The sequence below is a fragment of the Caloenas nicobarica genome, chromosome 11 (assembly GCF_036013445.1).
Source record: "Caloenas nicobarica isolate bCalNic1 chromosome 11, bCalNic1.hap1, whole genome shotgun sequence".
Taxonomy (NCBI): Eukaryota; Metazoa; Chordata; class Aves; order Columbiformes; family Columbidae; genus Caloenas; species Caloenas nicobarica.
In genome coordinates this window covers 9284592-9303350 of record NC_088255.1, presented here as the reverse complement: position 1 = coordinate 9303350, position 18759 = coordinate 9284592, and the positions used below count along the sequence as shown (strand labels likewise).

Sequence of the window (18759 nt, the reverse complement as noted above, 5' to 3'; positions counted from 1 at the left end):
TCACGTCACCAGCAGGGAGTTTTTGTTTGGCAGGCTGCATTAGCAGTTAGTAACAAATGCCTCCCATGATTCTGTGTTCAAAAGGAGTTGCTTTGCAAGTAACAAATACTTACAACCTGAGAACTGAAGTATAAAAAGTAGTGACAGGGGAAAATGTTTGGAAATGTAAAACAGCATCTTTAGTGGCCAAATTGGAGCGTTCAGGGAGTTGAAGATTACGTATCTACTTTATACTTGAGCTTGGAGTTTACAGAAGCAATAATATTTTAACTACTGCAGTTGTGAGTCTCATCATTTTAGTTAGTAAAGAACTGTAAATTTGCAACTTACAAAATCCTTGGTTTGGAATGTAATTAACATTTTCAATATAGTTGTCATCGGATCCTTCATACTCAGTTTAATTTTTCTTTCCTGACATGGTATTTGCATGCTTTATGAATGCCTATAAAAATTCGGACTTAATTTTCCACAGACTTGAAATTTTTTAAAAAGTCAGAAGGAAGAAATCTGAGTAACACCAAATGCGTTCAAAAAGTTTGCCCAAATCTACACTGTGGGGGAACAGAAGCCATGTTTGAGAGATTCTTTATAATCTCTTAACACGTTGTCTTTGTTGATTGAGATATGGTGTGTAAACATTTGCTAGCGAGAGTATAAGGGAAATATTAGTATTTGTAAAAGAAGAGTACTGTGAGTTGGACTGAAATTCAATATCAGTTTGTTATATATGTAATAAAATTCATTTGTAAACAGATGTTATTAGTAGCTGGAACAGTGATTTCTTCCTTCAACCATAGAGTTCACTTTTCCCTAATGAATGTAATACAGAAATTCTGGTTATTCCGGTGTATAATTTTGGCTCATATCATCCCACCATGTGAAAGAAAATGGGGAGGGGTTCAAGAAGATAATGCCCATGGTGATGCTAATCTGAAGTAACTGTCTGACTTTCTTTCTTAGGACTGCATTGATTCACACCTGAGCTCTGACCCTGACACCCATGCTGTTCCATTGCCAAAATCTCCACAATCCCTGGGCTTTATGCAGTCAGCTGCCCTTGATAAGATAGCTCAATTTTTCATTTAAACTGACCATGTCCAGAGCAAGGCCTTCTTTGTAGGAGAGTGTCTGTTGCTGGACAGGTAGCCTGCCCAGTTGTGTTTCGTGTGAGGTCTACCTTCTATGGAGAGTCTGCAAGGCATGGACAAAGGTAGAACCAGGATAAATTCGACACATGAAGCCTTTTCCTTTGGCATCTCAAAATATTTGTTTTCTTAAAACAGAACTTTGCACTTCTCAAAGGGAGCCTCTTGTTGATGGACAGTGCTGGAAGTTTGAGAACCAAGAATACCTCTGAACAGGATGAGATCTGTGTGTAATCCCATCAAGTCACCTTTATACTTAAATTCTATGGGAAAGTAACTATAGAATACAAGATAGAAGAAATCTGTTGTGCCCTCCGATCCTGTGACCCTGTAAAAAACAGGCCTCCAACCTGGATGAGCTGGGGAATAATGTGCACCAGCTGTGCAGTCTAGCTGTAGCATTGGGAACCAAGAGTCTTTGACAAAAAAGGGCACTTGGGAAGGCACATTAGTCCAATTAATACCACATGGTGACCTTAAGAGGACTAGAGTCCTTGGGGTCTCTTTTCGGAATTAGACCTAGACCAAATCTAGCAGCTGGATTTTGTTTACACTAGAGGGTGGCTGTGGTTTAGTTAGCTATACTATTGCTTGTCTGTATTGAATAGGAAAAGACCAGGCCTGGAATTTTCAATATCTCTATTTTATTATACTCTGAAGACACATTCTGATAATTTTTCTGGGGATTCTTGGCAGGAGCAATATGAAACGTAATCCTTGCCTCAAGCTCTGTTGTACTAGATTAGCTCACGTATCACTATGGTTAGGGCTAGAGAAGATACAGAAGGCTGTTATCTCAAGTCTATGAGCCAGTGGTACATCAAGCAAAGAGCAAAGGACTTCTGTTTCTCACCTGTGAGCGTTACCTGGTTACTCTAAAGTCTGCCAGCAAGATCTCTTATTTCTTGTATTCTTATGGGCATTCTGCTCAATCAGGAGATGTTGACCTTGTCTGACTCCTGAGAGGTATGGTTATGTTTGTCTTCATTATTGTGGGCTATAATCATGCAATACCTGCATGCTGTGATCTTATGCTGGGTAATGGCACGGTCTATAACTAGTGAGATTTACTTAGAATATTTTCTTGAGTAGGGTTTCCAACAAGTCGTTTTAGCTGATTGGAATAAGTGAAATTTATCTGGTCCAAGAGTTCCATGACCCTTTGTAAGGTTCTCACCATTTTAGTTTTTGTGCAAAAGGGATGTGTGGGATATTTTGAATGTTTTTCAAAAACTTTATTTTTCTTTAATCATTAAGCTAAAGACGTTACAGCTTTTATAAGAACATGTAGGCTCATACTGTCATACGTACAGTGTGAAATAATTCGCAGTTTGGTGGGTTTGTATTTGTATATTAAAGAGCAGAGTTTGAGTAGTTCGCCTCGGTGAAGATAACTAAAAATTAATCTATGAGGTGGTAAATGTCAGTAAATACTATTTGTTCTTTTGGTAGCTAATGTATATCTGCTTCTCTCCTCTCCTGTAGCAGCTGAGGTTTTGCTACTGGAATAACTTATTTTAAGGTGATTAATGTTAAATCCATCTTTAGAAAATGAAGGCCACAACTTTTTAACTAGAAAATCTTATCAACACCTTTAACAAATCACCAGTGAGGTGAAGTAGTCATTGTCAGTAATTATTTCTTTGCTGAGACTATTCTGCTACTTGAAAGTAACAGCCTCTCTCAACAATACAAACGTATGCTTTGGTCCGTTGAGGAATTTAACCTGTTTCCTGAAGAGAGGTGGATGCACAGTGGGGTTCTGTCCGGCTCTCAACTCAGAGAATTGGGTGTTTTTATGTACAGCATTGAACTTTGGGAACCATTTTCAGCTGATATCGATGGTGATTTGATTTATTCAGTTGACTGTACTATGACTACCTGGTGTTCCGTTAGCAGATAGTGACATAAACCTAATGATGAGATACTACACGGAATAAACTGCACAGATAAACTCTGCCAGGTAGGTTTGTCCAGTTTTTCCATCAATTGTCTGTGTATCAGCTGGTGGAACTGCAGATGCTGGGGTACCTGAGGCAGAGATTTCAGGCTAGCCAGCTCCTGGCTTTGTGACAATGCTGGCACAACTGCAGGATGCAGAAGAGCTGTTGGTACTGAGTTTAAGTGCAAGTGGCAGCAGTATCCGCTAAGAAGGAAGGTGCAGGTGGCAACAGCCCAGGGTTGTGAATGGGAAGAATGTCAAGGTAGATCATTCAATGGAACATTACTCCTTAAGAGATTTTCAGCTACTAAAAGTTTAGCAACTAGTGACGTAGATTGCATTCAGGTGGGAAGATTATTATCCATTCAGCATTTCAGGCCCAACTAAAATTCACTGGCTAACAGCATAGGATTTGATTATTAGTAGTAATGGTTATTCTACCTGTTGAAAAAACTGCAGAAATATTTATTAGTAGTTCCTCCTTTTATTACAGTGTGCATGTGCCTTATAGACTTTCAGAGTAGAATAAATAATTTTCTCTATTATATGAGTAGCTGAGACAGTGACTTCTTAGAAAACACAAAAAACCAACATTTATGTTGGACGTATTGTCTAGATATGTGAAATTATGTTCCTGTATACTTCACTGATTTACTTTTCACTTAGGTAGGCAGCACTGGTATGTTAAGTTCCTCCTTCTTCAGCTCTCTTGCTTCAAGCCAGTCTGCTTCCTGTAAATGTGAACTGAATATGTCAGCCTTTATAAACATCATATGCACTCTATTCTTCCCAAACAGTTGTAGCTCTTAGTAATTGTTCATTACAAAGTAACTTCCACTAATGTTCAGAAGCATGGAAATAATTTGGGGAGAAATGTACTTTGTTCTTTTGTACTTAAATAAGACGACTCTCTGCCTTAAGCATAAGCTTAAGTCACCCTTAACTATGGAATCATGAACAGTATTTACATAGTATAGTTTTAAAACGAGCAGAAAAGCCAAAACAATTATGTCTTTGCCAGATTTTTAATACTTGAATCTAGTTTTAAATACTTGAGTCTAGTTTTTAATGTTTTAAACGTTGTGTTTATTAGATTTTTACATAGTGTTTCCTACTTTTGAAATATACCAGTTCTTTATTAACCAAAGCATTGGTTTCTATTGTTAAATCAAAGGGTTTTGTAATGAATACATTAATAGCCTATGTATGTTTCATTATTTTTTTTTTAAGAATTAAGGCAGACATAGATAAGCTTTCTTAGCACCTGATACTGACCTGAATTTTTGATTTTGTTTAATCTTTTATTCTGGAAAGGGTAATGTTGCATTCTCTCAGCATCTTTTGGGCAAGTGTTTGTGTTATTTTCTTATGTGGGGAAATATTGTTCTAGCCAGCTAACATGGTTCTCATAGGGTTGAAAACAATTTCTGGAATACTGCAAATCTTTGTATTTTGAGATTGTGCATTTTATTTTGTCTTGCATTCAACAGCATAGCTACCTGCAGGGTTGACTTGTACTAATTAACTAGTTCCCTTTTGTGCAACAGGAAGAAAAATCCTACACCTACTTTTATATCGAGACTTTGTTTTGGTTAGTTGTGGCTGCTTTGAGCTGCTGCAGTGCTGTTACTTCCTACCACCTGTACAGATTCTCTGCTCGTTGCAGAAATTAACAGCTGTTGTTTCATTTCTCATAGCAATGGCACTTACTTCGATTAGCATTCCTCCTACTAGTGGCAGCTCATCTTAGAATGGATTGTATTATTTGTATGAGTCACAAGGCCACCCGGATAGCAATTTAAAAGTGCATTTTCCATAGCAACTAATTCTTAGGCTCTTTCTGTCACGATTCTTTCCAGATGTGCTGTTGATTCAGGTAATGTTCAAAATCCTGCTTAGCAACATTTTTCTGTTGTCTTGGATTCTAGAGCTCATCTAAAGTTATAGGAAGTGTACAATTTTGTTCGTAGTTTGAGGAAAAAAAAAAAAATCAAATCAACCATGGACATGCAGGGGCCCCAGAGGCTGTCCTCTATCTGATTCTAAGCAAACTTTTTTTGTTTGAATTAGCTGGTTTTTATTTTCCCAACAGTACTATTGATTTTTGTTACAGTTTATGCCTGAGGTTTTGGAAGTAATTGATAGGTTCGGACTGTACTGTAGCCACTGTAGATATTTAGCAATCTTTATTAATTTACATGTTCTTGCAAACATACCTCTTGTAGGACCGTCTGTGGGGAAACCTGATCTGAACTGAGTACTTTCCAGTTTTTGGTGTTGAGACCTGCATTGCTTTTTTTTTTTTTTTTTAACTTGAGATTAAAGTTGGAGGAATAAAGTTTGTCATCACTGTCAAAAGTCATATTTGAAAAATAAAATTGAAAATTGCAATTATTTGCATTCTGCGTGATGTTCCTAATGTGTGCTTTTATTTTCCCGCTGTAATCATAGAATCATTTCGGTTGGAAGAGACCCTCCAGATCATCGAGTCCAACAATAACCTAACTCTAGCACTAAACCATGTCCCTAAGAACCTGATCTATATGTCTTTTAAACAACCTCCATGGATGATGACCCCACCACTTCCCTGGGCAGCCTGTTCCAGTGCTTCACAACCGTTTCTGTGAAGAAATTTTGCGTGATATCCAATCTGAACCTCCCCTTATTGCCATTCAGACATCTGTCTGGTTGAGCACTATACTTTCTCTTCAACACAGTTCAGTGATATACCTTATGTCTGTTCCATCTGCTTTGAGAAAGTCAGTATGAACTGTTCACTGAGTCACCTTATCATCTTAGTCACCTCATCATCTTAGAGCTCTGAGCCTGTACATATGCTTTTTAAAAAATGCTTCCTTAGTCTGCAACAAATTTTGAAACAGTTAACCCTCCAAAGAAGATCAATGAGCGAACTTCTTTAGGCAAAGTTGAATCATGTGATGCTCTTCATGCCCCCGGCAATGCTTGTGAAGCAGCTCCATTAGCAGGGAAGTCACGTAATTAAATGGTATCCTGTGATATCCTATCTCTTTCATTCCCAGTCTTTTAAGATACTAGCTAGAGAAATACCTGTGGTGTTGTCTAATTCCCTCTGTCCTTCCTTATAAAATATCTTGTCCCTGCTCTAGGTTTCACTGTGTTTACTGACACTATTCTATTTTATAGTCATTAATTTCATATGCTGTGTATTGGGCATGCAGTATTTTATGAAAATTAAAGGGTTTGGGGTTTTTTTTGTGTGTGGTTTTTTTTGTGTGTGGGGGTTTTTTGTTTGTTTGGGTTTTTTGTGGTTTTTTTGTTTGTTTGGTTGGTTTTTTTTACTGAGGTAAAATGATGGGGGCAGGGTTTGAATGAATGTTCTCTGACAAAATGCCTTTAGGTGCTTATATCATTAGACATCCCACACCTAAAGGAATGGTGGCTGTTGGTTTGAGAATAAATATCTGAATTATCTTCTTTACTCAGATGCTTAACTATATTTTTTAACGGTAACACCAATAATTAGTAGTGTTAATAGTCAGTTTTCTGTAGATTGATCATAAATACATATCCAATGGTTGCCAATGTAATGAAATCCTCAGAAACTATATGTTTGGAGCAGTATATTTAAGTTTATTCTGTGCCTAGCAATACCTTATAAACGAGGCAAATTTAACAAAAAAAAATCTAGTTTTAAAAAATAAAAAATATTGAGTTGTAATAATTTCTAGACTTTCCTATATCTATCAAATTAAGTGATGTAATGGTTTTAACACATACTCATAGTGTAGCAATAAGTAATGGATGTCATTGTGTTAATAATGGTAGTGATGATTCTGACTTCACAGATCTAGATTAGAAAAATTAAAATATTAAAACTGTCAGGCTATTTGGAGGTGTGTGTGTGTGTTCAAAATTCTAAGGAGCTTCTTGGTTTGAGGCTAACATACAAAAATGTACTTTGACATATATTTGTGGCTAGTGGAAATTATATGACACTGGTTTACATAATCTGTCTGACACCCTATTTAGTAAGTGAGCATTTCAACTATGCTTTCAGATCAGTTATCAAATATGAATTATGCACTGCCAAGAGATCATGTTTTGTTAATCGTATGTATTCAGGCAATTTTCTTTCTTGAAATTGCCTTCTAATATACTGTAAAGCTCAAGGCAGAAATTCTAATACATAGTCATATTGATTTCTATATGCTGTTTCAAAATGGAGCTAGTTATTTTGTGTTATACTTTAAAGGTCAACGTGATCTACATTGGATTTTATGAGTTTTGTTATATATATTATTCAAAGGACAGCTGTTTGTAACTTTATGGAACTTAGAAGGAGCACCTTAAGTTACCTCTTTCGAAATCAGACCTATATTTTTCTTGAATTTCCAATAGGAAGGAAGGAAATAGATTTTATTATCTTTTTATTTCTGTTATCTCTTTGCCAAAAGGACAATTTTACTCATCAGCATTTATTAAACGTTGAAAGAAAGCCCCGCTCATTCTTTAGAGTAAGCATCTACTTCATAATAAATGGCCATTTGGAATACACTTCAAAATAAGAACAGAATGCGATTAACAAAAGTTTATGGTTTTTTAATATTCTGTCACTGCATCTCAGTTTTATGTGTCTTTGACTAAAATATTTTGAATTCTCTGCAAATTCACTAGAACAATAGTAACTGTTAGTAGTAACTTTTTCCAAGCTTAAACATTTATTTGGCAGTTCAAAAACGTTACCGAGAACTATATTCTAGAGATCAAGCCATTCATCTTGCAAAGTACTTTTATCTTTGTCTTCTATAAACACAGAAAGGGGTGTTGAAGGATGAGGAGGCAGACAGTGACAGATTACCTGTAGTTTTGTTTTCCTGTTTAACTTAGGTGGACCCTGTGCAGTGCTATGTTCTGCTGTAACACAATCCCATGCGTTCAGATGCCATCGTTCATGTTCTCAGCAGTTCCCGTCTCTGCATCGTATTGTGGTGTGGCATAAACCAGGCAGAGGTATTTTATCTAAGTGTTGGTTGCATTCCTATGGAGAAGCATACAAAGCCAAATGAACAATGGAAGTTACTTCTAGTAAAAAGCTACAAACCCAAGAAATAATTGTCATCTTCTGACTTCAGCTGTGTTTTGCAGCACTGTGAATTATTTTGTTTCTCTGTCACGCAGTCTGAAGCTTATGATATCTTCTCATGCGTGAGCAATGCTGCCCATTTGAAGGAAATGATAATGCAGTGGTTATTGAAGCATGATCTATGAAACTATGATGTAATTGCTTTCCCAGATGAATATGTCTTTTCTGAGGGGGTCTGTTTTACTTATCTATCATTTCTAAAACATAAATCATTGAGACATCAGAAATGTAATGTTATAGGGCTTGAAAAAGTTCAGAGAATTCAAAGAGCAGTTGAGTACCTACTTATGTGAAAATTCGCCTCAAAAGATGGGCATGAAGTTCCTTCATTGCCTTTTAAAATTTCTCTCTGAACTTGTACCTTTACACTGTATGATTTTTGTTTGCTTAACAAAAGACCTAAATGTACATACCAAATTGCTGTTAAAGAGAGAAAAAAAGGAATAATTTAAAGTTGCCAATCTAAAAACAATACAGTTACTGTTGCTGGGGAATGTATGGAGAGCTGTGATTACGGGAGTAATGAAACAAATGGAAGATACACAGAACTCTGGGGAAGTAAACTGGAGGAAAAGGACAAATGGATAAGAAAACTGCTTCTACAAGAAACTCCTCTGTGATTATTCAGAATCAGATCCTCTCTTTTCCTTCTTTCCATTTACTCTGAAATTTCACATCAGGGACAGCTGCTTCTTTCTGTTTCTCCTTGATTCTAGCCTAATGAAAATATACATCTAATACAGGTGTAATATGGAGGCTATTTGTTGTCTGTCTCACATGGTGTGAGCTTTGATATCTCCTCCTCACACTTGCTTCTAGCAGTAGTCTTGATCAGATGGTAAATTCAGGGTTTGTTACTCAGATAACAAGAGGAAAAGTGCTTGGTGGGTTGGACTGGTGGAGCATTTGTGGAAGAGCAGGGCCCCCATCCTTCTGTCTCATAGACCACAGAGCAATCCTCTCTGCTTCCTGGTGTGGTTGGGCTCCGGGCTCTCAGTACTTCTCTGTGCTTGCTGCAAGGGCACCAGGCCAACCCGAGGTGCTATTTCATGCCGATTTTTCGTGTTGCAGAAGGGTTTGTTCTTTGAAAACAGCACAAAATAATTGTTCATTTTAAAGACATAAGCTATAAACATGGTTTTGTAAAGTATATTTAGTCATGTAATTGGGAAGGCAAAGCTTCTGTCAGCCTGAGACACACAATTTTAAGATCATCGTCTAAAATCAATAGTGACTGAATTTACGTGTTGGTATCACACAACTAGATAAGACTTACAACTCTGTTGAATATATTGATTTTAAATTTCATGCTCATTATCCGTATGTCTTGTTTTTAAAGAAAAAGCTTTTAAATACCAATAATACTCTGAAGTTTATTTTCTAAGATGCATGCACATCCATAATGGATTAACAGTGTGTTTTAACAAACCATTTATTTGCTTTAGGAGTGACAGAGAGAAGCTGTTTCAAACAGGATCTCTCATCACCGTCTATCTCTAGTCACCTCCTACTGAACTTAAGGTTGAATACTGGGGGTCATGAGGGAAAGAAAACAACAATTAAAGGGAAAAAGTTGATTGAGCTGTTTTTTTCCTCCTTCAGTACAGTTAGCATGTGAGAAGCTGGCTGAGTACTCTACTGTATATCATTAGCTGAAACATTTCTGACTTGATTTAACTTTAATGATGACTTTTTAAGTTGCATTTCTGTATTTTGTGGAGAACGGCTTAAGTAGCAAAGGCAGTAAAATTCTTGTTAGAAGATCTTGCGTCTATAAATCTTAATCTTGGAATTCTGTTAGATTACAATTGGACCATACCTAAGAACTCAGCCCACCTCCCAAAAAGTTGTCATGAGTTCTTTTATTAAAGCTCAGACAATTATTCTTAGACTAACAGAGGTGGGGAGTAGAGCAGGAGTGTTTACAGAGCTCACTTCTAAATTGACTGTGATAAGTGGCAATGCAATGTATTATGACTAGAGGTTTCTGGGAGACTCTTTAAGAAGGTTAACTGCAAGGCAGCTCTCAAAAGAAAGCATTTATCTTAGTGGTCATCCTTCAGTGTTTTATACTACTGAGATTTTTTTGTGGGTGGTTAGAACCATTTTTTGTGTTTTATTAGCTGTATCTTGAATACCTCCTACAAGCTGAATGACAGTTTAAGGTTATTAAATCTGTTCTTAGTACATTTTTTTTATCCATAGTTAATCTTGACTAAATATATGCTAGTGAACAACCCTTTTTTCTCAGTTGTTGCCCATATTTGTTAAAGAAATTATTCCATTTGACATTTGTTTAGGCTGCAGTTTGATAAAATACTGTATACAATATACTTTTTCAGTTTGGCATTCAACAGAGTCTTTCATGGATTTATTTCTTCTTGCATTATCTTATCTTCCCTTCTAGTATGCTAAGGCTTCCTTTTCATATTAAGTAATTTTTTTCATTCCAAGACAGACACTTTCACAAATGCATACTCTATGTCTGTATTGCTAGAGATGTATAAGATTGCATTTTTGAGGTGTTAAGTTACATTTGTAATTGAGTTGCTTTGATGTCATCTGCTTTGTCTAATGCTATGTGTGGTATTTTTCTTTAATTCAAACTATTCAACACTACTTCCATTGACTTTACGAAAAGATGTATACAATTTTATACTTTTTGTTTGTCTAAAAGCCATGCTAATAGTTGATAGATCCTCCAAGGAAAGGCATCTCCATATTTCTCTATCACCCAGGAATGGCCTACACAGTATAGTCATTCTTGTCTGCAATGTCTGTCATGGAAATTTTCACAGAAACTTGATAATTCTCAAGTTTTGTATTGTTCTTTCTTACTATAGATGTAGAAACTTAAAAGTTTGTAGGAAGGCTAGCAAGCATATGATGGAAGCAGATAAAACATGACGTTAACTCCAAGGGCTATGGTCTTGAATGAGACAGAGAGTGAATCAGCTTCAAAACATCAAATCATTGATGTTACTGGTTAGGTTATGGTTACTGGTAAGGTCATGTCTTGGGGCAAGATCAACTATACCCAGGTCATTTCTAACAGACATTTGCCTACATTTTTCAAAAATACTTCCACTGGTGGCAACCCTCTTTCCCCAGCAATTTCTTCCAGTACTCAATTTCTATTCATACTTACTTGCCGTTGTCATTAGACCTTGGTCAGATGTTAGCAGGAAAAAACTACACCTTTTTCTTCTGCAATTTATGCACATTACTACTTGTTCTGTGTGCAATGGATATGGAAAAAATGTTCTATTTCAATTTGACATAGCATTTAATCTTCTCATTGTCATGTTGCCACTCATAGACCATTTATTGTAGGTTTTTCCAGTATTTTCTTGTCAGTCATTTTTCTGAGTGCTTTTGTTGCTTTCCCCTGAGCCATCTCCAAGTTTTTAATGGAGAATCATGTCCAAACTGAATTCAGTATTTCAGCTAAGATCTTCCCGAAGTCACGTAGATCAAAAGAATCACGTCTGTCTCATAATCTGTTTCTGTTTATACTTCGCAGTGTGATGTTTGCCTCATTCACAACAGTTCATTAGTATGGAGTTCCTCTTTAGTTTTCTAGACAGCATCTTTGGTTTGTCAAGACATTTTTTTTCTTGTCTTCATGGCTCTTGAAGATCCTCCCAGTCTTAAGTCTCATATAAATGTAATAAATAGATTTTCTAGACTGTCATTCATGTACTTAATGAAAACATTAAACGGAATAGAATCCTGAATAGTTTTGGGTGGAATACCACTTGTATAAATAAATTAATTCCTGGACATTAGGAAGGGACTGTTCCTTTTGTCTTTTCTTTCGTATTTTGATATGAAGTGATGTTAAGTATACAAAGATATTTGTGCGAGTTTCTTGGTACTCCTCACTAGAATCATTAGTACCTTAAGCCTTGGTCTCACAGCTGCAAGTGTTGTCCATCAAGAGACTGTTATATTCACTGTCTTTGTACTAAGGTGACTAACTCGAAGTAGCAGGTTGCTGTGGGGTAGAATGCAGTCAGGCTTTGCCTGGGCAGGAGAAATTTTATTGCATGAGTTTTGCTTTTCCAGGGAAAAAGTTCTCCCTCTCCTCCTTGTAATGAGCAACCATATTATAGTGGATGATGTATACATTGGGAATCCTGGGAACTACTTTATGTATGTCAAAGGAAAATGTACAGAATAATTACCAGTGTGGAGCAAATGCTGCTAGATTTAACATGTATTTTATTAGTCCGAGAGTTTACCTAATTTTACTGTATACAGTTAAAGTGATTTTTCTTGGTGTTAAAAGCACTACCCTGTTATTTGTATAACAGATTAGTTTGCCAAAAAAAGAGAGGAAAAATTACTAATAGCAAAAAGGATTACTCTTTATAAATATTACTGTTAAAGAATGTCATTTAATTTGGTGCTCTAATAAATTATTTTAAAATGTATTTTATTACCATCATTTATTACACAATAAGGAGACATTTGGGCTGCAAATAGTGATAACATCTCTATAGAACTGTATTTGGATAGTCTTTTTTTTCCTGACACAGTAGATAATTAGGAATTATAAATTACACTTATACTCTTAAGCATGTTAGCTGGAGAGTATATCAGATTGTATGTTGTTCTTGGTGTCAGCTGAGGTCTTGATTTTCAAAAATTCTTGCACAGAAGCACATGATGAGTTTCAGTTTCTAGCAGCAAAGCAGACGTGTATTGCTCACCTGAGAGATTTTGACAAAGCCCTTGCCACCCATTTACTTTTTTGAATCAAGTTTATTTCACGTTTGTAAGTGAGGAAGTCATCATTGTCAGCTGTTTCGCTGGTATATTACCTTTGTTTCTAGTTGTCAGATAATCTCATTTCAAATGTTTCCTGCAAAAATGGTGATATTAATTTTTTTGGCGGGGTCAGTTGATCAGATTGGGTGCTTTCATTGGAAACCTGAAGTATGTTGACAGGGTAGCACTGCAGCTTTTGTAGATGTGGGTAAACCAGTGTGTGTTATGTAATCAATGAGATATGATAATGTAGATCTCCGGGTCTGTGCCCACAGGCTGCTTCATCAGTGCTTGGATCTCTTCACCTTGGATACCTCAACAGCATGGGCAAAGTATTTTCAACCTCTGTCTCCCAGGGACTTAGTGGAGGAGCTGTAACTCTGGTAGTATGCTAGGCCATGTACAAGTAAAGGAGGCCACTTCAGTTTCTCTAGATACCCTGTCACAACCTGAATCTTTACTTTGTACTCTGTAAAATGATAAAAAAAACCTGTTGAGTTTCTCTGTCTTCCCTCTGCATTGAAGCAGTTAATTACTAAGGATGTAAGCAACCAACGTGCATCATTTGGTAGAATATACAGTCCTGCTGTGCTGAACTCTTGTTAACCCAGATGTCTAGTTAAATGCCACTGGATCATATATTTGAGGCTATTACTGTTCAGATTATCCATGATAATAGACACAGATAATATGCCGACATACTCCAGGAGCGTGTCTGTGCAGACAGGTGTAAGCTTGCTCTGCCCACACGCTGAGGAGCCTGTATGTGAGCCAGTTCCAGCCTGGAAGCCACCAGCATGTTGTGTGGCACTATGCCCAAGCTAAAACACTTTCTCTTAGATAAATGAGACTTTACAGATTCTGAACTGAAGCTGACTCACATTCAGGTGGCTTCGAGAATACTGGTAGTGTGAGTTTGCATTCGGCTGCCCGGCTGTATTGATGTATTCATCATTCCACATTGCTGTGGAAGGACTTCAGTAGAAGTCTCCATCCTTTTTTTTCTTGTGCAGTTGTCTCCCAACATTCATAGGTTTAAGGCCTTCCAACTCTGCTCACATTTACTATAAAGATAAGGGTTAAAAACTATATTGACAGTAATATTGGGGGGCCAATTCAAACTTGTGTATGTGCTGTTGGTTTGATTCAAATCTTAGAGTGTCTCAGCGGAGCACTTACGGAGTCAGACAACAGAAGCTATTTCATGTGACTAGGAACCATTATATCCTGGAAGTGTTTGGTATAAATCATATTTCCTGGAATTAAGTGTGTGGTTACATATTTTCCCAGGTATTTTCCCAAGAAAGGAGGTGTACTGCATGGAATTATCTTGTGAACCACAAGACAATAGAGAAAAAAGATTTTGTTACCTTTCCCTTGCAAAAACATTCTCATAACTTCTGGTTGGCTTTCATAATCCCTCAACACTCTCAGCTGAGAAAAAGCATGCTAGGGTCCACAAAATCTTGTGGGTTTGGGGCTGCAGAGTCCAGAGTGGACTTTTCAAAGCCTGCTGACTGGCTTTCCTCTCCCGTGGAAGGTTCTACCTCCTCTGCTGCCTTAAAGTCAGGCTAGAGAGTGTTGCACAGTTAAGCAGTTATGACCACATGACAATGTGATCTTGTTGGCTGGTAATACAAAAAATATGAATGTGAGTGAATCCCATTATCAAATGTTGAAATGATACCGAATAATTCAGTAGTTTTGCCTCTTCTTCCTCACTAGTCAGGTTTGCGTTTTCACTGCCGATTTTGAGGAAGTGAAATAATATAAACTTTGGAGGAGAAGTAAAATTTCAGTGTACCTTCATGTAGTTTTCAGTTTAAAACTTCTGGTTTTGACTTTTTACAGCTGTAATGTGTGTTACATATAATCAAATAACACTATATATCATTAGAAACCTTGTAGATAGCAAGAGTTTACCATGAAATTTGCTATTAGATGAGCAGACATATTGTGTTGGGTCTGGCTGGGAAGGAGTTAACTTACGTAACTTAAGAATAATCTAAATATATTTCAAAACTTTGGAATCTGAGACGTAGATTTATTTACCTATAATCATTCTGAGTGTGTTTGGTTTGTGATGGTTATGTCAATGTTTATCTTCAGATATTAAATATCTTTAGACTGGTAATTATGGTATAAATACATTTTGCTGTTTACCAGAGGTACCTACTTTACAGCAATGATGATCATGAATTAAAGATTAGGATTTAGTCCTGCTGGTGTTAACCGCAGACAGGGCAAATCTTTGTCCTACATATCTTAAAAACCAGAGGAACATTGTGAAACTTTTTTTTTTTTTTTAGTAATGTTCAAAATAGCAGCAAAGTTGTTGTATGATGCAGATTTAAAATTGGGAAATGTTACTTGATGCAAACCACTGGAACATTGACAAAACCTCTGACTAACCTTTCTTTGTAATTTTAATACAGTCTGCTATCAGATAACTATGGAGGAACTAGCCTAATCTAATTTAATTTAGAAGAAGAGTATTTTAGGTAATAATGGACTATGTTGTTTCTTTGGCTTTAAAGTCACAGAATACCTGTTGCTGACACTTTCTGTCAGAAAGCTTACGTTATCAGCCCTGAAAAAAAAAGACCACCTTCTAGGGTTAGGACACATTTCTAAAACAGAAAGTTACAGACCTGTATGTAAAAGGTGGAATTTTGTTACATTTTTCTTTCTGTTTGAGCCAGATGCTCAAAAGAGGAAATATTTAGATTTCATATGATGCATGAATCCTCTGCTTTCTGTAAGGTGAGAGGAATTGTTGAATACAGTAGCAAATGGTTTTCTTCTATTACAGTACATTAAAGTGAAGATTTTAAAGAATATGTTATGGAATTGAATTTGAGCACAACACATGAAAACACTGACAGTCTCTTACAAATTACTAGGCAGCAAGTTTTATGTGCTATTATGAGGTTTATAGAAAACAATATACCTATATCTCATTTCAAATTAGCATTACGGATATGTGACCCTTTGATATATTTTTTCTTTAATACCTGTCATTTAAAATAATTAATAGCTTTAATTTAAATTAAAACCGTTGGACACTTATGGCATCCTCTTCTAAACATCATTTAACTATGATTAAAATGAAAAAGACAGAATAATAAATGAGACTATTTAAGTGTATGAATAAAATGCAACTGTTTATCTAAAATTGATCCATGTCTCATAACTTTGAGAGTAAAATAAATGGGTTGTTTTTCTTTGACTCCATCAGAAATATTGTCCTATAAATATTTACATTAATACATTAGGAACTTCGAAATAAAAGTGAAATAGCTTTCTTGACATTTTTGCTGGCAAGCAAAGGACTATGAGAATTCCAAACTTTTAGCTCACCTTGACTGTATGAAGTTCATGAGCTGTATTCTTATGTTTATTAGCGGTTGGAGCCTAAGGTTAATTTATGACTCATTTATCCATGTTTATTTTTTAATGATTGACCTTATATGGTTCTGGAAAACCTTATATGGTTCTGGAAAAAGGCATAGGCCATAACATATTCTATTCTAAAAGCTATCAAGTATTATATGCTTTTTCTTGGCCAAAAAGTCATAGTCTGTCATTGAATGCACTCCAGAAGATGAATACATTTATTTTATTTAGGAAAATAAGGAACAGATTGTGGCCTTGCCAACGTGAGCGTATTAAAGTATAAGGAATAACAAGACACTGCAAGATCTGTGCTTCCAACTACATGTTGTAAAAAGTACCTTTGTCATATGTCCTCACAAGCTATTTACAATGTGACCCTGCTAGCTTCTGTGTAATTCTATATGCGTCTGAGTGCTGTAGGTTTCTGTTTGCTTTGTAGAGATTAAGGTGTCAAGATTCCAAAGGAAAAGATTCCTTGTGAACAGTTAGATCAAGAAACTACTTTTCTAGATGTCATATTTTACTAGTAGAATTATAGCGTTGTGATGACACAATTAATAAATCCATAGGAAAACGTTTAATAAGTGTGAGGAAGATGTCCAGAGATTTCTGTACTGAGGTATCTAGGGTACCAAATCAGAAGGATCGTATAAAAATATATTTTATCTGTATCACTGATTTTTATTATTCGATCTGTTTTATTTGAATAATTCACAACAGATTTATGTAAGATATTCTAGATATCGGGAAAGTGAATTTAAAAAACCTAAATATCAAAGATTTTTAAAAGCAAGACATTTCACAGAAATATTGTTAGATATCATATTGTAGTAAAATAGACTGAGATAAATGTTTTATGAGTTAAATAATGAAAAATCTATAAAAATAACTTTTTTGGCTAATCAGTGTATTTCATTATTTGATTAGACTTGACAGCATTTGTTATTTGATGAGTCTTCAGAAATTAGTTGATTGGTCTAGTGGTTGAAAGAAATGTGGTATATAGTATGATATAGTAGTATGTGTTCTGTTTTAATGAGAATATAACAATTTTTATTTTATTTTATTAGACAGGAAGCTTTACTTGCTGCAATTAGTGAAAAAGATGCAAACATTGCCTTGCTTGAGCTGTCTGCTTCAAAGAAAAAGAAGACTCAAGAAGAAGTAATGGCTCTTAAACGAGAGAAGGACAGATTAGTACATCAGTTAAAACAGCAGGTGGGGAGACATTCATTTTCATGCTTTCATGGCGGCAGAAAATTGGCATTATTTTCATTTGTACTATTTTATTCTAACCTCATTTTGAAAGTCTTCATGCCAGGCCAGACATGTGACAACAGTTACGAAAGGTAGGAGGTGTTCAGTGTGTTTCTGTATTGCTTCTCTATAGTTGTTAAGTATTTAGCTGCACGTTTGCTTGGCTCATATTATATGCAGCCAATACACTTTCTGTTTTCCCTTCTCATATACCTTCCAACCTTCTTCATTATGTGAGACAGAGGAAAGCAGATGTTCTTTGCTATAAAGCAAGATCTATCCATTCTATTGACTCTTTCTAACCTTCTTCTGTTCAATTATTGGCTTATCTATTGTAAAATAATTTTATTTTCAGAAGGTTTCAGGCTTTCTGAGAGGTTATCTGAAAATCATGATTATCTTTGAAATAAATTCTCAAATGAGTAAAAATCACTGTCTTCAACACTGTAAGTCATTTGAGGTTTTAATTAAAAAAAAAGTAGTTACAAATTCTAGAAACAGATTTTATCACAAGCCAATTCAATTTATGTTCTACTTTATTAATGATGAAAATAACCATACTAGGCACAGTACACATGTACCAGACACAGTACATAGGTCTCTTCTCTGTCTAATTAAAATGTTTAAAACTCTGCATACTGTGCAGTGGCTGCATGCCCTGATTTTTAAAAGGTAGCCAGAAGAGGTGCTGTAGGCAAGAGGACAAAGGATGTTCAGATAACCTGGGTACTACGGGCCTGTGCTGTGTGTCATGTATGTTGTTAAACACCTTTCCTCTTTCAGAATGGGTGAAAAAGATGAGAAAGATGTTTTCAGGCAATGTCTGGACGTGTTGTATCTAATGTTTTCCTTTGTGTGACATTACTGAATTCTGTGAGTGTTCCTTGAGGAGGAGAATACCATCCACAATATCATTCTGGTCTCCTTAGCCTGTCAAAGTAACCACTGTGCTGTCGGGCAGTGTGCCATTCTACTAATGAGCATGCCGTGTTAATAATGTTTAGGACAAACTGCATAGTCAATGTTATGATTCTTTATTCTGAATCATGCATTACATACTGTAGAACTCTCTGCACTCACTAACAGAAAGTTTAGGAAAACCCTTCCTGCTATGCTAAATT

At 36.0% G+C, this 18759-nt stretch overlaps 1 protein-coding gene across 1 annotated transcript in view; it reads left to right on the top strand.

Annotated features, from left to right (window-relative positions):
* Positions 1-18759, top strand: part of ERC2 (ELKS/RAB6-interacting/CAST family member 2) — a 400553-nt gene that overhangs the window by 297175 nt on the left and 84619 nt on the right. The window contains exon 17 of the mRNA XM_065642652.1: positions 17452-17599. Coding sequence (XP_065498724.1) covers positions 17452-17599 — 148 coding nt within the window. The remainder of the gene's footprint in view (positions 1-17451; positions 17600-18759) is intronic.